This window comes from Schistocerca nitens, unplaced genomic scaffold, assembly GCF_023898315.1.
Source record: "Schistocerca nitens isolate TAMUIC-IGC-003100 unplaced genomic scaffold, iqSchNite1.1 HiC_scaffold_465, whole genome shotgun sequence".
Taxonomy (NCBI): Eukaryota; Metazoa; Arthropoda; class Insecta; order Orthoptera; family Acrididae; genus Schistocerca; species Schistocerca nitens.
The window spans coordinates 1,442,578-1,460,115 of NW_026045998.1; the positions used below are offsets into that span (position 1 = coordinate 1,442,578).

Here is a 17,538-nt window from a genome sequence, read left to right on the forward strand (position 1 = left end):
AAATACCCTTATCGATGTCACAAATGTACTGTATTCCCTTCGTGGTGTTCTTCAGCACAGAAAAGATGAAAATTTTGTATCTTTGAGTGTGAAAGAAAGATTGTTTCAAATGGAAAATGATGGTTATGCTGTGAAGGTGAAGGATTTTAAGTGCCCTGTTGGTACCCTCTATGAAGGATGTTTGGAGTACCTGAATATGTGGATGGAACCATTTTGTGAATTTTCTTGTTTTAAGCAGCTCGATTTTTAAGATATATTGTGGTCTTACGTGGAAGAATCGATCAAATTTTTGTCGAATAAATATATTAAAATTGATGATGAAAAGTGCTTTGATCAGTTTTCCAGTTTAAAAAAATTCGTAGCCACGTATGATGGAAAATCAGAACCGGCCCATAAGAAGTGGTGCAGGTGTGTTGAGTCGTGTATGAGTCAGAAACAGTTTGGTGAGTTAATTAAAATTACAGAACTCTTCTTCGCATTGCCAGCCCATAATGCTTGTGTGGAGTGGTGGTTCTCCTTAATAGAGGCGCAATGGACAAAGGAGAGAAATAGACTCACTATTGACACTGTGTGTACCTAGCGAGGTGGCGCAGTGGTCAGCACACTGTATTCGCACTCGGGAGGACGACGGTTCAAACCCGCGTCCGCCCATCCCGATTTAGTTTTTCCGTGATTTCCCTAAATCGCTTCAGGCAAATGCCGGGATGGTTCCTTTGAAAGGGCACGGCCAATTTCCTTCCCCATCCTCCCCTAATCCGAGCTTGTGCTCTGTCTCTAATGACCTCGTTGTCGACGGGACGTTAAACACTAATCTCCTCCTCCTCTATTGACACTGTAAAGGGCATTGCAATGGTGAAATTTAATTTTAGAAATTTGTATTGCAAGAACTTTTTTAAATATTTGTGTCAAGAAAATGAACTTGAAAGATTCAGTCAAATAGAAAAGACGTAGGTGTGTGAGATGTGTGTAATGTTTTTGTTTTTTTCCTTATTTAATAAATTTAAGAAAGAGAAAGTGTCATCTTTTTTGCATCCTAAAATATGGAAAATGTCCTCTTTTCGGCATTCCAAAATCTGGTAACCCTACCCCTTCTGGCTCGACGGGTGCGTGCTAGGCTTGTTAATATTTTTAAAAATATCGGGAGTTCGATATATCTGTATTTAAAAAAGTATCTTTATCGGCTATCGACACATCGAAGTAAAGTATCACTGTATTCTAGAAAAAAGTATTGGCATACCGGTCTATAAAAATATCAGCTGCACATTATAAACATAATACAGGTTTTAGAGCTGTATATTTAAGTATCGATTTATTATTAGATATTCTGTACATCGACAAGCTAGCAGCCTGCCCATCGAGAATTGAAAGGAACACAATGCACATTCGTGCTCGGTGATAACCTGTTTGCTTGCATTGGTAACTGCACGTAAGTGGCACAATAAAAGGTATCTGACGAGTCTGTCGTTCTGTTTCGTCACATATTGGATTTGTCCGTATTACTTCGTGCCGACCTGTTTTTTCATTTCGGCGAACACCAGAGAACTACACTCCTGGAAATTGAAATAAGAACACCGTGAATTCATTGTCCCAGGAAGGGGAAACTTTATTGACACATTCCTGGGGTCAGATACATCACATGATCACACTGACAGAACCACAGGCACATAGACACAGGCAACAGAGCATGCACAATGTCGGCACTAGTACAGCGTATATCCACCTTTCGCAGCAATGCAGGCTGCTATTCTCCCATGGAGACGATCGTAGAGATGCTGGATGTAGTCCTGTGGAACGGCTTGCCATGCCATTTCCACCTGGCGCCTCAGTTGGACCAGCGTTCGTGCTGGACGTGCAGACCGCGTGAGACGACGCTTCATCCAGTCCCAAACATGCTCAATGGGGGACAGATCCGGAGATCTTGCTGGCCAGGGTAGTTGACTTACACCTTCTAGAGCACGTTGGGTGGCACGGGATACATGCGGACGTGCATTGTCTTGTTGGAACAGCAAGTTCCCTTGCCGGTCTAGGAATGGTAGAACGATGGGTTCGATGACGGTTTGGATGTACCGTGCACTATTCAGTGTCCCCTCGACGATCACCAGTGGTGTACGGCCAGTGTAGGAGATCGCTCCCCACACCGTGATGCCGGGTGTTGGCCCTGTGTGCCTCGGTCGTATGCAGTCCTGATTGTGGCGCTCACCTGCACGGCGCCAAACACGCATACGACCATCATTGGCACCGAGGCAGAAGCAACTCTCATCGCTGAAGACGACACGTCTCCATTCGTCCCTCCATTCACGCCTGTCGCGACACCACTGGAGGCGGGCTGCACGATGTTGGGGCGTGAGCGGAAGACGGCCTAACGGTGTGCGGGACCGTAGCCCAGCTTCATGGAGACGGTTGCGAATGGTCCTCGCCGATACCCCAGGAGCAACAGTGTCCCTAATTTGCTGGGAAGTGGCGGTGCGGTCCCCTACGGCACTGCGTAGGATCCTACGGTCTTGGCGCGCATCCGTGCGTCGCTGCGGTCCGGTCCCAGGTCGACGGGCACGTGCACCTTCCGCCGACCACTGGCGACAACATCGATGTACTGTGGAGACCTCACGCCCCACGTGTTGAGCAATTCGGCGGTACGTCCACCCGGCCTCCCGCATGCCCACTATACGCCCTCGCTCAAAGTCCGTCAACTGCACATACGGTTCACGTCCACGCTGTCGCGGCATGCTACCAGTGTTAAAGACTGCGATGGAGCTCCGTATGCCACGGCAAACTGGCTGACACTGACGGCGGCGGTGCACAAATGCTGCGCAGCTAGCGCCATTCGACGGCCAACACCGCGGCTCCTGGTGTGTCCGCTGTGCCGTGCGTGTGATCATTGCTTGTACAGCCCTCTCGCAGTGTCCGGAGCAAGTATGGTGGGTCTGACACACCGGTGTCAATGTGTTCTTTTTTCCATTTCCAGGAGTGTAGTAGATGTAGTGACAAACTTGTGCAGCGAAGCTAAACATCACAGTTCCTGTTGGTAGCACTAAGCACAGATTGTTTTTTTGACGCAACTCGCGTGCCGTTCCTTCACGTCGGAAAACTCGTTATTCTGTTTGCACTGCTAAACCCCCCCTCCCATGCAATTGGACTACTACTTTGTGTCACCTGTACTTGCTTGACGGAGTCAAAGAGAGAGACTGACCATGATGAAACCTCAAAAAGTAGTAAGACTCCTTCACGCAGTGAAAGTAAAATTATGTTCTGCTATAGTTTCAAATATATACTGAAAATTGCAGAAAAATATAAAATAAAAATATCTGCCCTCAAATTGCAATTTCAATATTGACGTATCGAGGGAAAAGATATTGCCCCTATATATATCGACATTTTATCGACAGACCTTACGCAGGCTCAGATTCGATCGGGAAGGGTGTCGTAAGGTAGTCGTGTTTTCTGCCGAGATAAGCCGGTCGGGAACTGTCGTAACTCGCCCTCGATATCCCCGATACTGACATTACGACTCGGTCGACGCGAGTACCTCATTATCTCGTACACACTTCTCAGACACGAGTGCCGTGTGTGGGTGGGCACCGTCCTGTCGAAAAAAGGTACCTCTGTACTATCGTACGAAAAGACACGTGAGGATGCGGTCGCTACCGGGTGTACCCCGAAGCTCTACCCGGTGGCTCTCCGATCTGTGGTGCCGAGGGTGATGTCGCTCCACATCTCCGAAACGTCGGCAGAACGAGACTTCTCGCCCGGTCGCCGCCTTACTCCTTGACGGCGGTCGTCTGGGTAGCACAGAACTCCGATTCGTCTCCGGACGTGGTGCGACACATTTGTCGTCAGTCGGTCCTTCCAGGCCACGCCAGCACTCCGAATGCGGCCGCGTTCGTGTTGTGGCGGTACTGGCAGCCTGTGTGTTGTAGCAGGACTTTCTTGTTGGTTGAACGATGAATCTACTTCACTTAACTCATCTGCTGAAACTATCTCTACCTTACCGCATTCCATTGTAATAGGATGTATAATCGTAAGTCAAAAAGGGAGTAATATAAGTCTGATTAATAAAGATTTTACTCAAATTTAGGTTGAAATATTTTGTCGTCAATGTAAATGATTGCTCTATTGCAAACAACGGTTGAGAAAGATGCAGCTGGGCGGACAAAATTTTTCGTAACAAATGACTGTTTGGTGGTCAAATTCAAGATCTTCATATGCTACAATAATACTATTATTACCACAAACTACAACAGAGATAGATAATTTTGCAAAATTCTAGAAGAAAACTACAGGATGTGCACAAAGGGAAAATTGGATTCTGCAGTTGGCTATTGAATGCTCGAATGAAACATAATTCTGTAACTGACCATTAAATTTTCTGTCCTGCAGCGGCTGGTCAAACATTTCTGCGCAAATCGTATTCATCAAAATATGGATTTTCTTAATACATCTCCATCGGATAATCACCGAAAGGTCTCAAAATAACAGTTTTGCAGCAATATGTGACATGCAAAGAAAAACAGATTGAATTAGTTACAAAAATTCTTTACAATATTGTTGTATAATCATTTGCTCAGGTACAATAAAGTTGGTCTTTTAGTTACTATTCAAACTTCAGGATTTTTGGTTATTCTCTGTTGGGGAAAAAATACAAATTAAAGTTTCAAATTTGCTCATAAATGATACAGCCGAAGATTGCGTCCTGTCGCGGGAGACAGTTGTAGTGTTCAATAAAAAAGGAAAGGAGAAGAAAAGAAAAGATTGAAAATGTGGGAAGAAATGGTGAATAAAAAGGGGGTTTCAAAATCGTTGATGACCGTGAAAAAGGGAAAGAATGAAATGCAAATCGGACTTCGTATTACAGAAAAGTTATCGGACTTCGTGATTCGGAAAAGCTATTGTCGGGGTGGTCCTAGTGGCCTTTCTGAGCAAAAGTCAAACCAATTTCCACTACAAAAATTATTTGGAAAAAGAAAACAGAGAATAACAAAATGTGATTTACAGGGGGAAATGGCGTAGATAAGAGTTCATCCTTTGCCATGTTAACACGTCTTCTTTTGTGCGGCATCCAGGTCTTCAAAAATCTCCTACTTCATTTCTGCATAAAAGTAGTAGCTGCTCTGAGATCTTGCAGTTCTCCAGGAATCACTAATTTATACAAATTAAAATCATCTTGATACCGAATGCAATTTATTTTACATTGCTACTTCCATCCTACGAATTTCATAACAACTTCCACAATACGTCTACACATTTATAAGTTGTTTTTCGTCTGCATTAAGCTTCCACTCTCAAGAGACGATAGACGGATAGAAGAAAAAAGGAGTTACAATATTTTGTACTTTCATTTTCTGCCGTCGAGCGCTCGTACAGCTGCGACGGTATAATTTATATCTGAGGGAACGAGTGTAGTGCTGCGAAATTCAAAGTCCCGCTGCAGTGTGTGACAATAATCTCCGTAGTGCAAATGCTGCCAGTCTCTCCGACTGACGGAGAGTGTTGAGGGAGTCGTTTGTTCGTTCCTGAACGGATGGGCTACGATACGCTCGATGCGGAACACACCGATCCTTCCACGTGGTGGTCAGATGTGGTCGACGGGAACCTAAAAAAAAGTGCGCCTGCCCTGGGCTTCACTTCTTTTGTCGAGCAACGTAATTACACCTTCCGACATATCACTGTTGTTTAGGAGGCGTGATCAAAAAGTAACGGAAATTGTTTTTCTCAAAGTAACTTTACTTATTCGCTGACATTAACTCTGTGCCATTCAAATAATCACCCCCCCCCCCCCCCCCATATATAATACACTGGTGCTGTCACATTTTCCAGTCTCAGAAGCTCTTCCCGAACTAACTTTTTGTTACGGTATTCTGCTCCTTTGGAAAGTCTGTTTTTGTCTCGTCAGTGGTGGCAAAACAGTGTCCTTTCGCAATTCTCTTCGTCCTCGGGAATAGAAAGAACTCACGGAAGACTGTGTCAGGCGAATACGGCCATTATTTTCTTTTTTCCCCCCCAAAAAATTGTGGACTAGTATCGAGGTGTGAGCAGGGGCATTATCGTGATGCGATTTACACGAGTTATTTCTCCACAGTTCCAGTAGTTTTCTTTTAGATTGAGACACTCAAATTGTGCACGACTTCGAGATAGTTTTCCTTATTTACCGGATGGCAATAAGGCAGGAACTCGTGACGTACTGTCCCACTGCAATTGTAGAAACCAGTGAGAAGAACCTTCATGTGTGATTGAAAATGTCAAATCTGTTTCGGGTAGTTTCCGTCGGTCCGACGGGTCTCAGTTTTGATTTTGTGCTCTTATACCCGTGTTTCATCACACTTTTTAACCCTCTTTAGAACTTCTCGATCGTCGTCAACTCGATTCTGCAATTTCCGAATAATGTCCTTCTACCGATGTTTTTTTTTTGGTCGAAATTAGTGTTTCGGAACAAACTTCTTTGCTTCGCATTCGTGCCCCCCAAAAAAAGCTAGGCACAAGTGAAAGCATATGCAGACTTGATAGGCAACCTCTCTGATGGGGATTCGGCAATTCTCCGGAACAGATTTCTTTACTTCTTCTGTATTGTCACCAGTGTCACCAGTGTGCACCAGTGTGCTAGGATGTCCGGGAGAGTCCCAATCTTCGACATCTTCTCTACCCTCTTTGAAACATTTCTACCACTTGTAACCTCTCATCTTACTCATAGTAGATTTGCTGAGAGCCACTGTCAAATGCAGTGCTCCACTGTAGTCCATTTTTCGAGCAAAATCTAATGCAAACTTTTTGATCCATCTTTTTCGAAAGTAAAATTTTGCCGAGCACTCGAAAACACCAATAACCTTTTCAACTGTCGGCAGTACAGGTGAAAATATGAATGTACATCAGGAACATTTGTACCAAGAAGATAAAAGAAAGAAGGTCGGATGTATGGAGCCTGTGAAATTAAAAATTTCCTGTTGCTTTCTCATCACATCTCGTAAGTGATCACATCTGCTGAGCACTTTTACTGTGTTCTGTCAGTATTATCAGCTATAAAATATCATCAAACACTGGTTTCCTTACGTATATTTTAAGAACGTATAACATCAATATACATTCTGCAGTGAAAATAGTGTAGCCGACACACTTCCCACACTATCTTAAACACAAGTGCAGCCAAAACACCTGGCTTTGTTAATTCTGTGACTCTGCTAACTTTACTCTGCCTTCTGCTTTTTCTTTTCTTGGAGTCCTTTGTATGTTTGTTATTACTCCTCAAGTGAATCACGCTCTCTGATACCTTTAGGAAATTTCAAGTTCTCGTAGATTCTTTTCGGCCTCTGTGAACAGTTCCCCTTTGGTTTTTCTTATCTTAAAAGTGGGTTACTACCAGTTTAGATGTCGTTTGTGGGCCCCTTCGTGACACGTGACCATAAAACACAATCCTTATCTCCGTTTACGGAGGAACTTCGATTTTATATTCTCCAATTTTAAGTTTTTCTCTATTCTACACCATAAATTCCTACCCCTGTGAAAAGCCCGTAAGATCGATGCTAGAAATTCCCCGATTTTTACATTTCTTCATAGTAAAGTTTACCTCGGTTCTAAGTTCTCGCTTCACATCTCGCTCGATTGAACGAGTTACGAGTGGCACAAAAGACAGACAGGTCGCACCCCGGATGGTGGCCGAGTTAAGGGAATATTTTAGGCCATTGTGGAGAGGGAAGGTGTGAGAGAGGAAATACTGACGTAATCCACGACCAGTGTTGCCGACACGACTTGCAATATTTAGCTCCGATGCGCTGTTACGGAACAACTGCTGCCAAGTTGCAGCGGCACTGAGAAAAACGAGACAGTCGTCGCAAAGTGTTTGGGGCCCAGCTAATACTTAACGGAGGGGCCCACCCACCATCCTTTCGTGTGCCACTTACAACTCAGTCTCATCTTTTTGCACGTATTTTGGATGTACTGTGTTTAGATACAGTATCAGTCGTCAAGCTTGTAAATTCAAACACCGAGTCTCGTAGAACGTGCTCGGCGAGTTACAAATTCTTTGACGAGTTTTTTACTTGCTGTTACACATCTGTGATTTTTTAAAGAACTGATTAAACCCAATATCACAGATTATTGTATAATCATTGTATTGCACATTTAATTTCCTTCACTTAGACAGATTGTATGTGAAATATTGGAAAGTACTGCAATTTTAATCATATATGCCAAGTAAATTTGCTTATACTCATATTCGGGGGGGGGGGGTTAACATTTTCCTCGATTCTGCGTTATCCTCAGTCTGGACTGCACAGAAACGTAAAATAGGAGTTTCTCTGTATATTGTTCTGTACCCGTCTGTTTCCTTCGATAAGACACAGAATTTTTCTGAAAATCTTTCTTTGGTCTTGGGTATGTCCATTAGACAGTTCTTGTTCATTGTCATAATCTGTCACGTGCAGATTCTTCTGTCAAATGACAACACAGTAGTGCCTCTTTTTGGCATTTGAGGACAAAGATTTCTTATTGTAGGTGTGTCTCATGAAGATCCTTCTGTGATAGGTTATGCTCTATCCAGTCACTTACGTGTTTAAACTTTCCTGCTTATTAATTTTTTCTTTTTTTCACATATAGTAATCTCGGCACTGATTTTGTGTGCCATAAATTGTGTCTTTTCGAAGGGGATTTGAAGCCCAGTCTTCGCTGCCCGTGTCTTTGGTCGGTTAAGCTGTTTTACTGCAGTATCTACGCAGTCTGGAAAGATTATCTACAGAGGCCGTCTGCCTCCGAAGCGTAGCGGTGGCGTTGCCACCTACCGTGCAGGGGGCCCGGGTTCGATTCCCGGCAGGGGACTAGGTGTTGTGTGTCCTTCATCGTCATTGCCTCGCAAGTCGCCAAAGTGGCGTCACCTAAAAAGACTTGCAACGGCGGCTGAACTCCCCCAAATGGGGCCTCCCGGCCAACAGTGCCATAAAATAATTTCATTTCATCTACAAAGACTAAACAGTTGATTGTAATGTTCATAAATCTGTAGCCTAGATTTTCTCCATTTTCTAATCTTGAATTGTTCATTTCTTTCCATCATTCTCAGATCTTTCCTAAAAATGAAGAGCAGACATGGTTGTCCATCTGCATCTATTATTATCATTATTATTATTATTACACACATAAAAAAAAGTTTTTCGTCACCTCAGTTCCAGAACCTAAAGACAGTATTCAGCGAAAATGGGAATTCCATCTGGCAGATTAACAGGGCACTGACAGTTAAAACTAAGAAGCAGGAAGTGAATAAAGAGGAGAACATGCCGGAACAATCTTTAGCTTTTCTTCCTTTCGTTGGCAACACTTCGTTTGAAATAGCAAGAATCCTCCGAAAATTTCAGGTAAAAGTGGTTTTCTGCCCACCGTCGAAGATTGCGGATTGGGATCAGTTAAGGACAGTCTGTTACTACGAAAGGCCGGAATTTACGAGATACCGTGCCAGTGCGGTACGGCTTACACAGATCAAACCACACGCACCGTGAAAGAACGCTGCACCGAACATAGACGTTACACCCGCCTTTTGCAGCCGAGCAAGTCCGCTATTGCTGAACATTGTATTTCTACTTGACATTCGATGGAGTACGAGAAAACAATGATTTTGTCCACAGCGACGTCTTTCTGGGACTCCATTATTAAAGAATCCGTAGAAATACGACTGGCGGAAAATCTGTTAAACCGTGACAATGGTGGCTACCAGCTGGACAGTACACGGAATCCCATCATCTCCACGATTTGCTCAAATGGAAGACGACAGACTGCGTCCACGGCCGTGGCAAACGGCACCGCAGAGGGCGACCGAGTTCCGCTATTCCACCAGCGAGGGCGCTGCCGGCGGGCAGTTCGGTTCGTCTATCGAGTTGTCGCCGCACGCGCAGAATACTTACAGTACGCTATATATTGCGGAACGGAGGAAGTTTTCGCCATTCTGCGACGGCTCACCTGAAGGTGACTGGCAGGTGCCCAGTTGAAATATCGTCCGAAGTATTGAACGACGACCGGCTGCAAGCCCGAAATTTGTTTGAACAGTCAATTTGCCGGGAAAATTTTAAAGTTCACATAATTTCTGTCCTTTTTATTGCTCATGAAAACCACACACTGCTTGTTGTACCACCGTACAAACAGACCTTCAGAGGTGGTGGTCCAGATTGCTGTAACACCGGTACCCCTAATACCCATCAGCACGTCCTCTTGCATTGATGCATGTCTGTGTTTGTCGTGGCATACTGTCCACAAATTCATCGAGGCACTGTTGGCCCACATTGTCCCACTCCTCAATGGCGATTCGACGTAGGTCCCTCAGAGTGGTCGGTGGGTCATGTCGTCCATAAACAGCCCTTTTCATTCTATCCCAGGCATGTTTGGTAGGCTTCATGTCTGGAGAACATGCTGGCCACTCTAGTTGAGCGATGTTGTTATCCTGAAGGAAGTCATTCACAATGGGGGCATGAATTGTTGTCCATGAAGGCGAATGTCTTTATAATATGCTGCCGATACGGTTGCACTGTCGGTCGGAGGATGGCATTCACGTGTCGTACAGCCGTTACGGCGCCTTCCGTGACCACCAGCGGCGTACGTCAGCCCCACATGATGCCACCCCAAAACAGCAGGGAACCTCCGCCTTGCTGCACTCGCTGGACAGTGTGTCTGAGGCGTTCAGCCTGAACGGGTTGCCTCCAAACGCGTCTCCGACGATTCTCTGGTTGAAGGCATATGCGACACTCGTCGGTGAAGAGAACGTGTTGCCAATCCTGAGCAGTCCATTCGGTATGTTGTCGGGCCCATCTGTACCGCGTTGCACGGTGTCGTGGTCGCAAAGGTGGACCTCGCCGTGGACGTCGGGAGTGAAGTTGCGCATCGTGCAGCCTATTGGGCACAGTTTGAGTCGTAACGTGACGTCCTGTGGCTGCACGAAAAGCATTATTGAACACGGTGGCGTTGCTGTCAGGGTTCCTCAGTCATAATCCGTAGGTAGCGGTCATCTACTGCAGTAGTAGCCCATGGGCAGCCTGAGCGAGGCATGTCGTCGACAGTTCCTGTCTCTCTGTATCTCCTCCGTGTCCGAACGACATCACTTTGGTTCACTCCGAGACGCCTGGACACTTCCCTTGTTGAGAGCCCTTCCTGGCATAAAGTAACCGCGGTATTGACCGTCTAGGCACGGCTGAACTACAGACAAAACGAGCCGTGTACCTCCTTCCTGGTGGAGTGACTGGAACTGATCGACTGTTGGACCCCCTTCATCACAGAGGTGCTGCTCGTGCAAGGTTGTTTACATCTTTGGGTGGGTTTAGTGATATCTCTGAAGAGTCAAAGGGAGTGTGTCTGTGATACAATATTCACATTCAACGTCTATCTTCAGGTGTTCTGGTAACCCGGGTGATGCAAAACTTTTTTTGATGTGTCTATTATTATTATTATTATTATTATTATTATGTATCTTAAAATAAATAATACTAGCTGCCCCTAAATGTCATTTAATTTACTTTTCATTGAATGTGAACCAGTTTTTTGCAGTTATCTCCTGTTGTAACACATGTTTCTGCATTATTTGTGGCAGTTTTTGTCAGTGTACGTAATATGGTATAGTGGTGCTGTAGCCTGGCCTTTTTGGTTGCAGATTCTATCAGGGACTTCAGTGCTCAAAGACGGCCAGTCTATCGTGGAGGTGTATGGCGAAGATTTGGAGAAGCTGTCTGAAGGTGACTGTGTCGGGGTTATGCGTACCTCAGAGGTGAGCTGAATATTTTTCACTGGCTGACATGATGTGTACATTCTCTGATTTCATTTGTGAAGCTGAAATGCAACGTCCCCAACAAAAGTAATAAATTTGAAATGTGAAGTATCTCTCCCTTAATTATCTTCTTCTTCTTCTTCTTCTTCAGAAAGTGAGATAAATTATGCTTTTTACCACATTATCTATTATTATTATTATTATTATTATTTCTTTCCTTTCTCAGACGTTATGTCTGGTTAAAAATGGAAAGTGACGCGGACCTTGATGTAGCGTGACTTCCTTTCAACTGCACAGTATACGTTACATTGCATTTAGGAACTTTCGGGTAGTTGAACACGTATCAATAATTACAGATTTTTGTAGTTGTATATACAAGTTTGAATATAGCTGTATAGCGTTGATGTACTGGTGGATATTGTGTGGTATGACTCCTGTAGTTGATAGTATAATTGGTACAATGTCAACTTTATCCTGATGCCACATGTCCTTGACTTCCTCAGCCAGTTGGATGTATTTTTCAATTTTTTCTCCTGTTTTCTTCTGTATATTTGTTGTATTGGGTATGGATATTTCGATTAGTTGTGTTAATTTCTTCTTTTTATTGGTGAGTATGATGTCAGGTTTGTTATGTGGTGTTGTTTTATCTGTTATAATGGTTCTGTTCCAGTGTAATTTGTATTCATCATTCTCCAGTACATTTTGTGGTGCATACTTGTATGTGGGAACATGTTGTTTTATAAGTTTATGTTGTAAGGCAAGCTGTTGATGTATTATTTTTGCTACATTGTCATGTCTTCTGGGGTATTCTGTATTTGCTAGTATTGTACATCCGCTTGTGATGTGACCTACTGTTTCTATTTGTTGTTTGCAAAGTCTGCATTTATCTGTTGTGGTATTGGGATCTTTAATAATACGCTTGCAGTAATATCTGGTGTTTATTGTTTGATCCTGTATTGCAATCACGAATCCTTCCGTCTCACTGTATATTTCCTTTTCTTAGCCACGTGTCGGATGCATCTTGATCGACGTGTGGCTGTGTTAGATGATACGGGTGCTTGCCGTGTAGTGTTTTCTTTTTCCAATTTACTTTCTTCGTATCTGTTGATGTTATGTGATCTAAAGGGTTGTAGAAGTGGTTATGAAATTGCAGTGGTGTAGCCGATGTTTTTATATGAGTGATTGCCTTGTGTATTTTGCTAGTTTCTGCTCGTTCTAGAAAGAATTTTCTTAAATTGTCTACCTGTCCATAATGTAGGTTTTTTATGTCGATAAATCCCCTTCCTCCTTCCTTTCTGCTTAATGTGAATCTTTCAGTTGCTGAATGTATGTGATGTATTCTATATTTGTGGCATTGTGATCGTGTAAGTGTATTGAGTGCTTCTAGGTCTGTGTTACTCCATTTCACTACTCCAAATGAGTAGGTCAATATTGGTATAGCATAAGTATTTATAGCTTTTGCCTTGTTTCTTGCTGTCAATTCTGTTTTCAGTATTTTTGTTAGTCTTTGTCTATATTTTTCTTTCAGTTCTTCTTTAATATTTGTATTATCTATTCCTATTTTTTGTCTGTATCCTAGATATTTATAGGCATCTATTTTTTCCATAGCTTCTATGCAGTCGCTGTGGTTATCCAATATGTAATCGTCTTGTTTAGTGTGTTTTCCCTTGACTATGTTATTTTTCTTACATTTGTCTGTTCCGACAGCCATATTTATGTCATTGCTGAATACTTCTGTTATCTTTAGTAATTGGTTGAGTTGTTGATTTGTTGCTGCCAGTAGTTTTAGGTCATGCATGTATAGCAAATGTGTGATTTTGTGTTGGTATGTTCCAGTAATATTGTATCCATAATTTGAATATAATAGAGGGAAACATTCCACGTGGGAAAAATATATCTAAAAACAAAGATGATGTGACTTACCAAATGAAAGTGCTGGCAGGTCGATAGACACACAAACAAACACAAACATACGCACAAAATTCAAGCTTTCGCAACAAACGGTTGCTCCATCAGGAAAGAGGGAAGGAGAGGGAAAGACGAAAGGATGTGGGTTTTAAGGGAGAGGGTAAGGAGTCATTCCAATCCCGGGAGCGGAAAGACTTACCTTAGGGGGAAAAAAAGGACAGGTATACACTTGCTCGCACCCCCCCCTCCCTCCCTCCCTCCCTCCCTCCCTCCCTCCCTCCCTCCCTCCCTCCCTCCCTCCCTCCATCACACACACACACACACACACACACACACACACACACACACACACACACACACACACATCCATCTGCACATACACAGACACAAGCAGACGTTTGTCAAGGCATCCCTTGGTGCAACGGATCCAGCAATCCCTCCATTCTTTTGCTGATGATGGCTCTCCTGTTAGCTTTATGTGGGTTCCAGGTCATGTAGGAGAGCCTGGGAATGAGGCTGCTGATGCTGCGGCCGAGGCTGCAGTCCTCCTGCCTCGGCAGCCTCGCTTTGTGTCCCATCGTCTGACATTAGGGGCGTTGTTTGTAAGAGGCTTGTGTCATTATGGTGGGATACTCGGTTGTCACTTCAAGAAAATAAGCTCCGGGCCATAAAACCGTTCCCAACAGCTCGGACGACCTCCTCCCGACTGTCTCGGTGAGAGGAGGTCATTTTGGCCAGGTTGCGGATTGGGCATTGCCGGTTTAGCCACCGCCACCTGCTCTCCGGTGACCCAGCCCTGCAGTGCTCTTGTGGTCACGCATTAACAGTGCGCCATGTTTTATTGTCGTGTCCCCGTATTAATCAATCTCGTGTTGTCCTGTCTGTGACGTCTACTTTACAGGACATTTTAGCTGATGACGCTCGAGCAGCTGCTCGTGTTCTTTGTTTTATTACTTTGACGGACTTGTCCAAAGACATGTAACTCTTTTAATTATTTTAATCTGCATCTTTGTAAGAACTTTCTTGTGTCTCCCCCCCCCCCCCCCCCTTTGAGTTTTACCAGATTATATCTGCACTTACATTTGTGACTGGGCGCTAATGACCTCAGTAGTTGAGCGCCCTAAAACCGCACAAAAATCAGTTGTCTTGTTACTGGACAGAATCCACATAACTAGTGTGTACACTCGTCCTGTTTTGTTCTGTGCGCTACCAAAGTAGTCGTACAGGTGTCAATGTGGGAACTTTTCAAAACACTGTATTTCATAAACGACTCGCACTAGAATTCTGTGACAAACGTCAATGGCATTCTGATTTACCCTTCTCTTAACTTACTAATGACTATAGGCATTGGTCCATCAAAAAAAAAAAGTTTACATTTACACAAAAAATACACTTTCTAAGTATTATTACAGTCTGTCGATTAGCTAACAATAAGAGGCCGTGACCATCAATACGTTCTGCAAAAACCACACATTGACACTACTTTTCATTTCTTCAATATTTGCAATGCAAGTTTTAGATGATACATCCTGAACGCTTACTGTAGCATTTATGATGTGTGGAACAAAGTATACAGAAACCAGGATCAGAGCTCTAGAAGTAAATATCCTCGGAGTAGTGAAGCAACTTAAATCATTTAATAAAAGCAAGTCTTCTGGTCCAGACTGTATACCAATTAGGTTCCTTTCGGAGTATGCTGATGCATTAGCTCCATACTTGATAATCATATACAACCGTTCGCTCGACGAAAGATCCGTAACCGAAGACTGGAAAGTTGCACAGGTCACACCAATATTCAAGAAAGGTAGTAGGAGCAATCCACTAAGATACAGGCCCATATCGTAGATATGCAGTAGGATTTTAGAACATATATTGTGTTTGAACATTATGAATTACCTCCGAGAAAATGTTCTATTGACACACGGTCGACACGGATTTAGAAAGGATCGTTCTTGTGAAACACAAGTAGCTCTTTATTAACATGAAGTGCTGAGTGCTATTGACAAGGAATTTCACATCGATTCTGTATTCCTGGATTTCCAGAAGGCTTTTGACACTATACCACACAAGCGGCTCATAGTGAAATTGCGTGCATATGGAATATCGTCTCAGTTATGTGACTCGATTAGTGATTCCCTGTCAGAGAGGGTGCAGTCCGTAGTAATTGACGGAAAGCCATCGAGTACAACAGAAGTCATTTCTGGCATTCCCGAAGGTAGTGTTATAGGTCCTTTGCTGTTCCGTATCTGTATAAACAATTTTGGAGACAATCTGAGCAGCCGTCTTCAGTTGTTTGCAGACGACACTGTCGTTTATGGACTAATAAAGTCATAAGAAGATCGAAACAAACTGCAAAATGATTTAGAAAAGATATCTGAATGGTGCAAAAAGTGGCATTTTCACCCTAAATAACGAGAAGTGTGAGGCCATCCACATGAGTGCTGAACTTCTGTTACGCAATAAATCAGTCTATGAATCAGTCTAATCTAAATGCCGTAAATTCAACTAAATACCTAGGTATTACAATTACGAACAATTTAAATTGGAAGGAACACACAGAAAATGTTGTGGGGTAGGCTAACCAAAGACTGTTTTTTTGGCAGGACACATAGAAAATGTAACAGATCTGCTAAGGAGACTGCCTATACCACACTTATCCGTGCTCTTTTAGAATACTGCTGTGCGGTGTGGGATCCTTACCAGATAGGATTGACTCAGTACATTGAAAAAGTTCCAAAAAGGGCACCAAGTTTTGTACTATCGCGAAATAGTGGAGAGAGTGTCACTGAAATGATACAGGATTTGGGCTGGACATCATTAAAAGAAAGGTATTTTTCGTCGCAACGGAATCTTCTCACGAAATTCCAGCGGCCAACTTTCTCCTCCGAATGCAAAAATATTTTGTTGACACCGACCTACATAGGGAGGAACGATCATCACGATAAAATAAGGGAAATCGGAGCTCGTACGGAAAGATATAGCTGTTCATTCTTTCCTCGTGCTATACGAGATTGGAATAATAGAGAATTGTGAAGGTGGTTCGATGAACCCTCTGCCAGTCTCTTAAATGTGTTTTCCAGAGTATGCTTGTAGATGCAGATGTAGATGTAGATGTTCACGTCGAATCATCAGGCGTAGGTGGATTCCGTAGCTGCCGGGTGCGAAAACCTTGCGAGGAAGGGAAGAGATCGTATAGGTGTGCTTCTTGTGACAAACGGGCTTGCAGCGAATTTGTTGTTACACTTTCCCGTATCGGCGCAGATTGTAAAGCTCAGTCTGCAGATGATGATTCGTAGGTACTTAAAAGGAACGGATTTACCTACACAGACAGGTGGACAGGTGGTCGAACAGTGAGGGCTCGTGAGTGGGTGTCCGGGGCCGATGTTAAACAATAGGACGGGAAATTTGGACAGATACGGACCTTATACAGTGTGTACCAAGAAACGCCGACAAGCTTTACAGACGAGTTCCTTATGCCGAATCGAGAAAAAAAGGTCTGGTAAATGTGGGCTCTAAAGTGCGTAACTTAAGACAGGGTGTATACGACCCGGGACGACCAGGAGATCCGGGAAAAACCCGGGAATTTTTTCATTGGGGAGAAAACCGGGAAAAACCCGGGAATTGTTTATAATTCTGGAAATTTTTCATTGTTTTGGTTTTCAGTTAAATTTTTGTGAATTTGACTGCTAAGAACCAATACTCCAACAAAGGATATTACTGTATCCCGCTTCTGCAGAATAATACTGCAGCAACAAAACATGAACGAGGGGAAAAAAACGAAAATAAAACTTAAGTTGCAAAGGAAATACGCCGTGCACAACAACAAAACACAGTGCTTATACAAGTGTCTGCCAACAGCACAGTGTTTCGAAGGCTTAGGAAGACTACGCAATGCTTCATAACAACACATC

The 17,538-nt window shown here is 43.5% G+C and overlaps 1 protein-coding gene across 1 annotated transcript in view; it reads left to right on the forward strand.

The window, feature by feature from the left end:
• The window catches only part of LOC126232175 (neuralized-like protein 4), a 295,692-nt gene that overhangs the window by 37,943 nt on the left and 240,211 nt on the right, over nucleotides 1-17,538 (forward strand). The window contains exon 3 of the mRNA XM_049942472.1: nucleotides 11,606-11,719. Within this exon, the coding sequence (XP_049798429.1) occupies nucleotides 11,606-11,719 (114 nt within the window). The remainder of the gene's footprint in view (nucleotides 1-11,605; nucleotides 11,720-17,538) is intronic.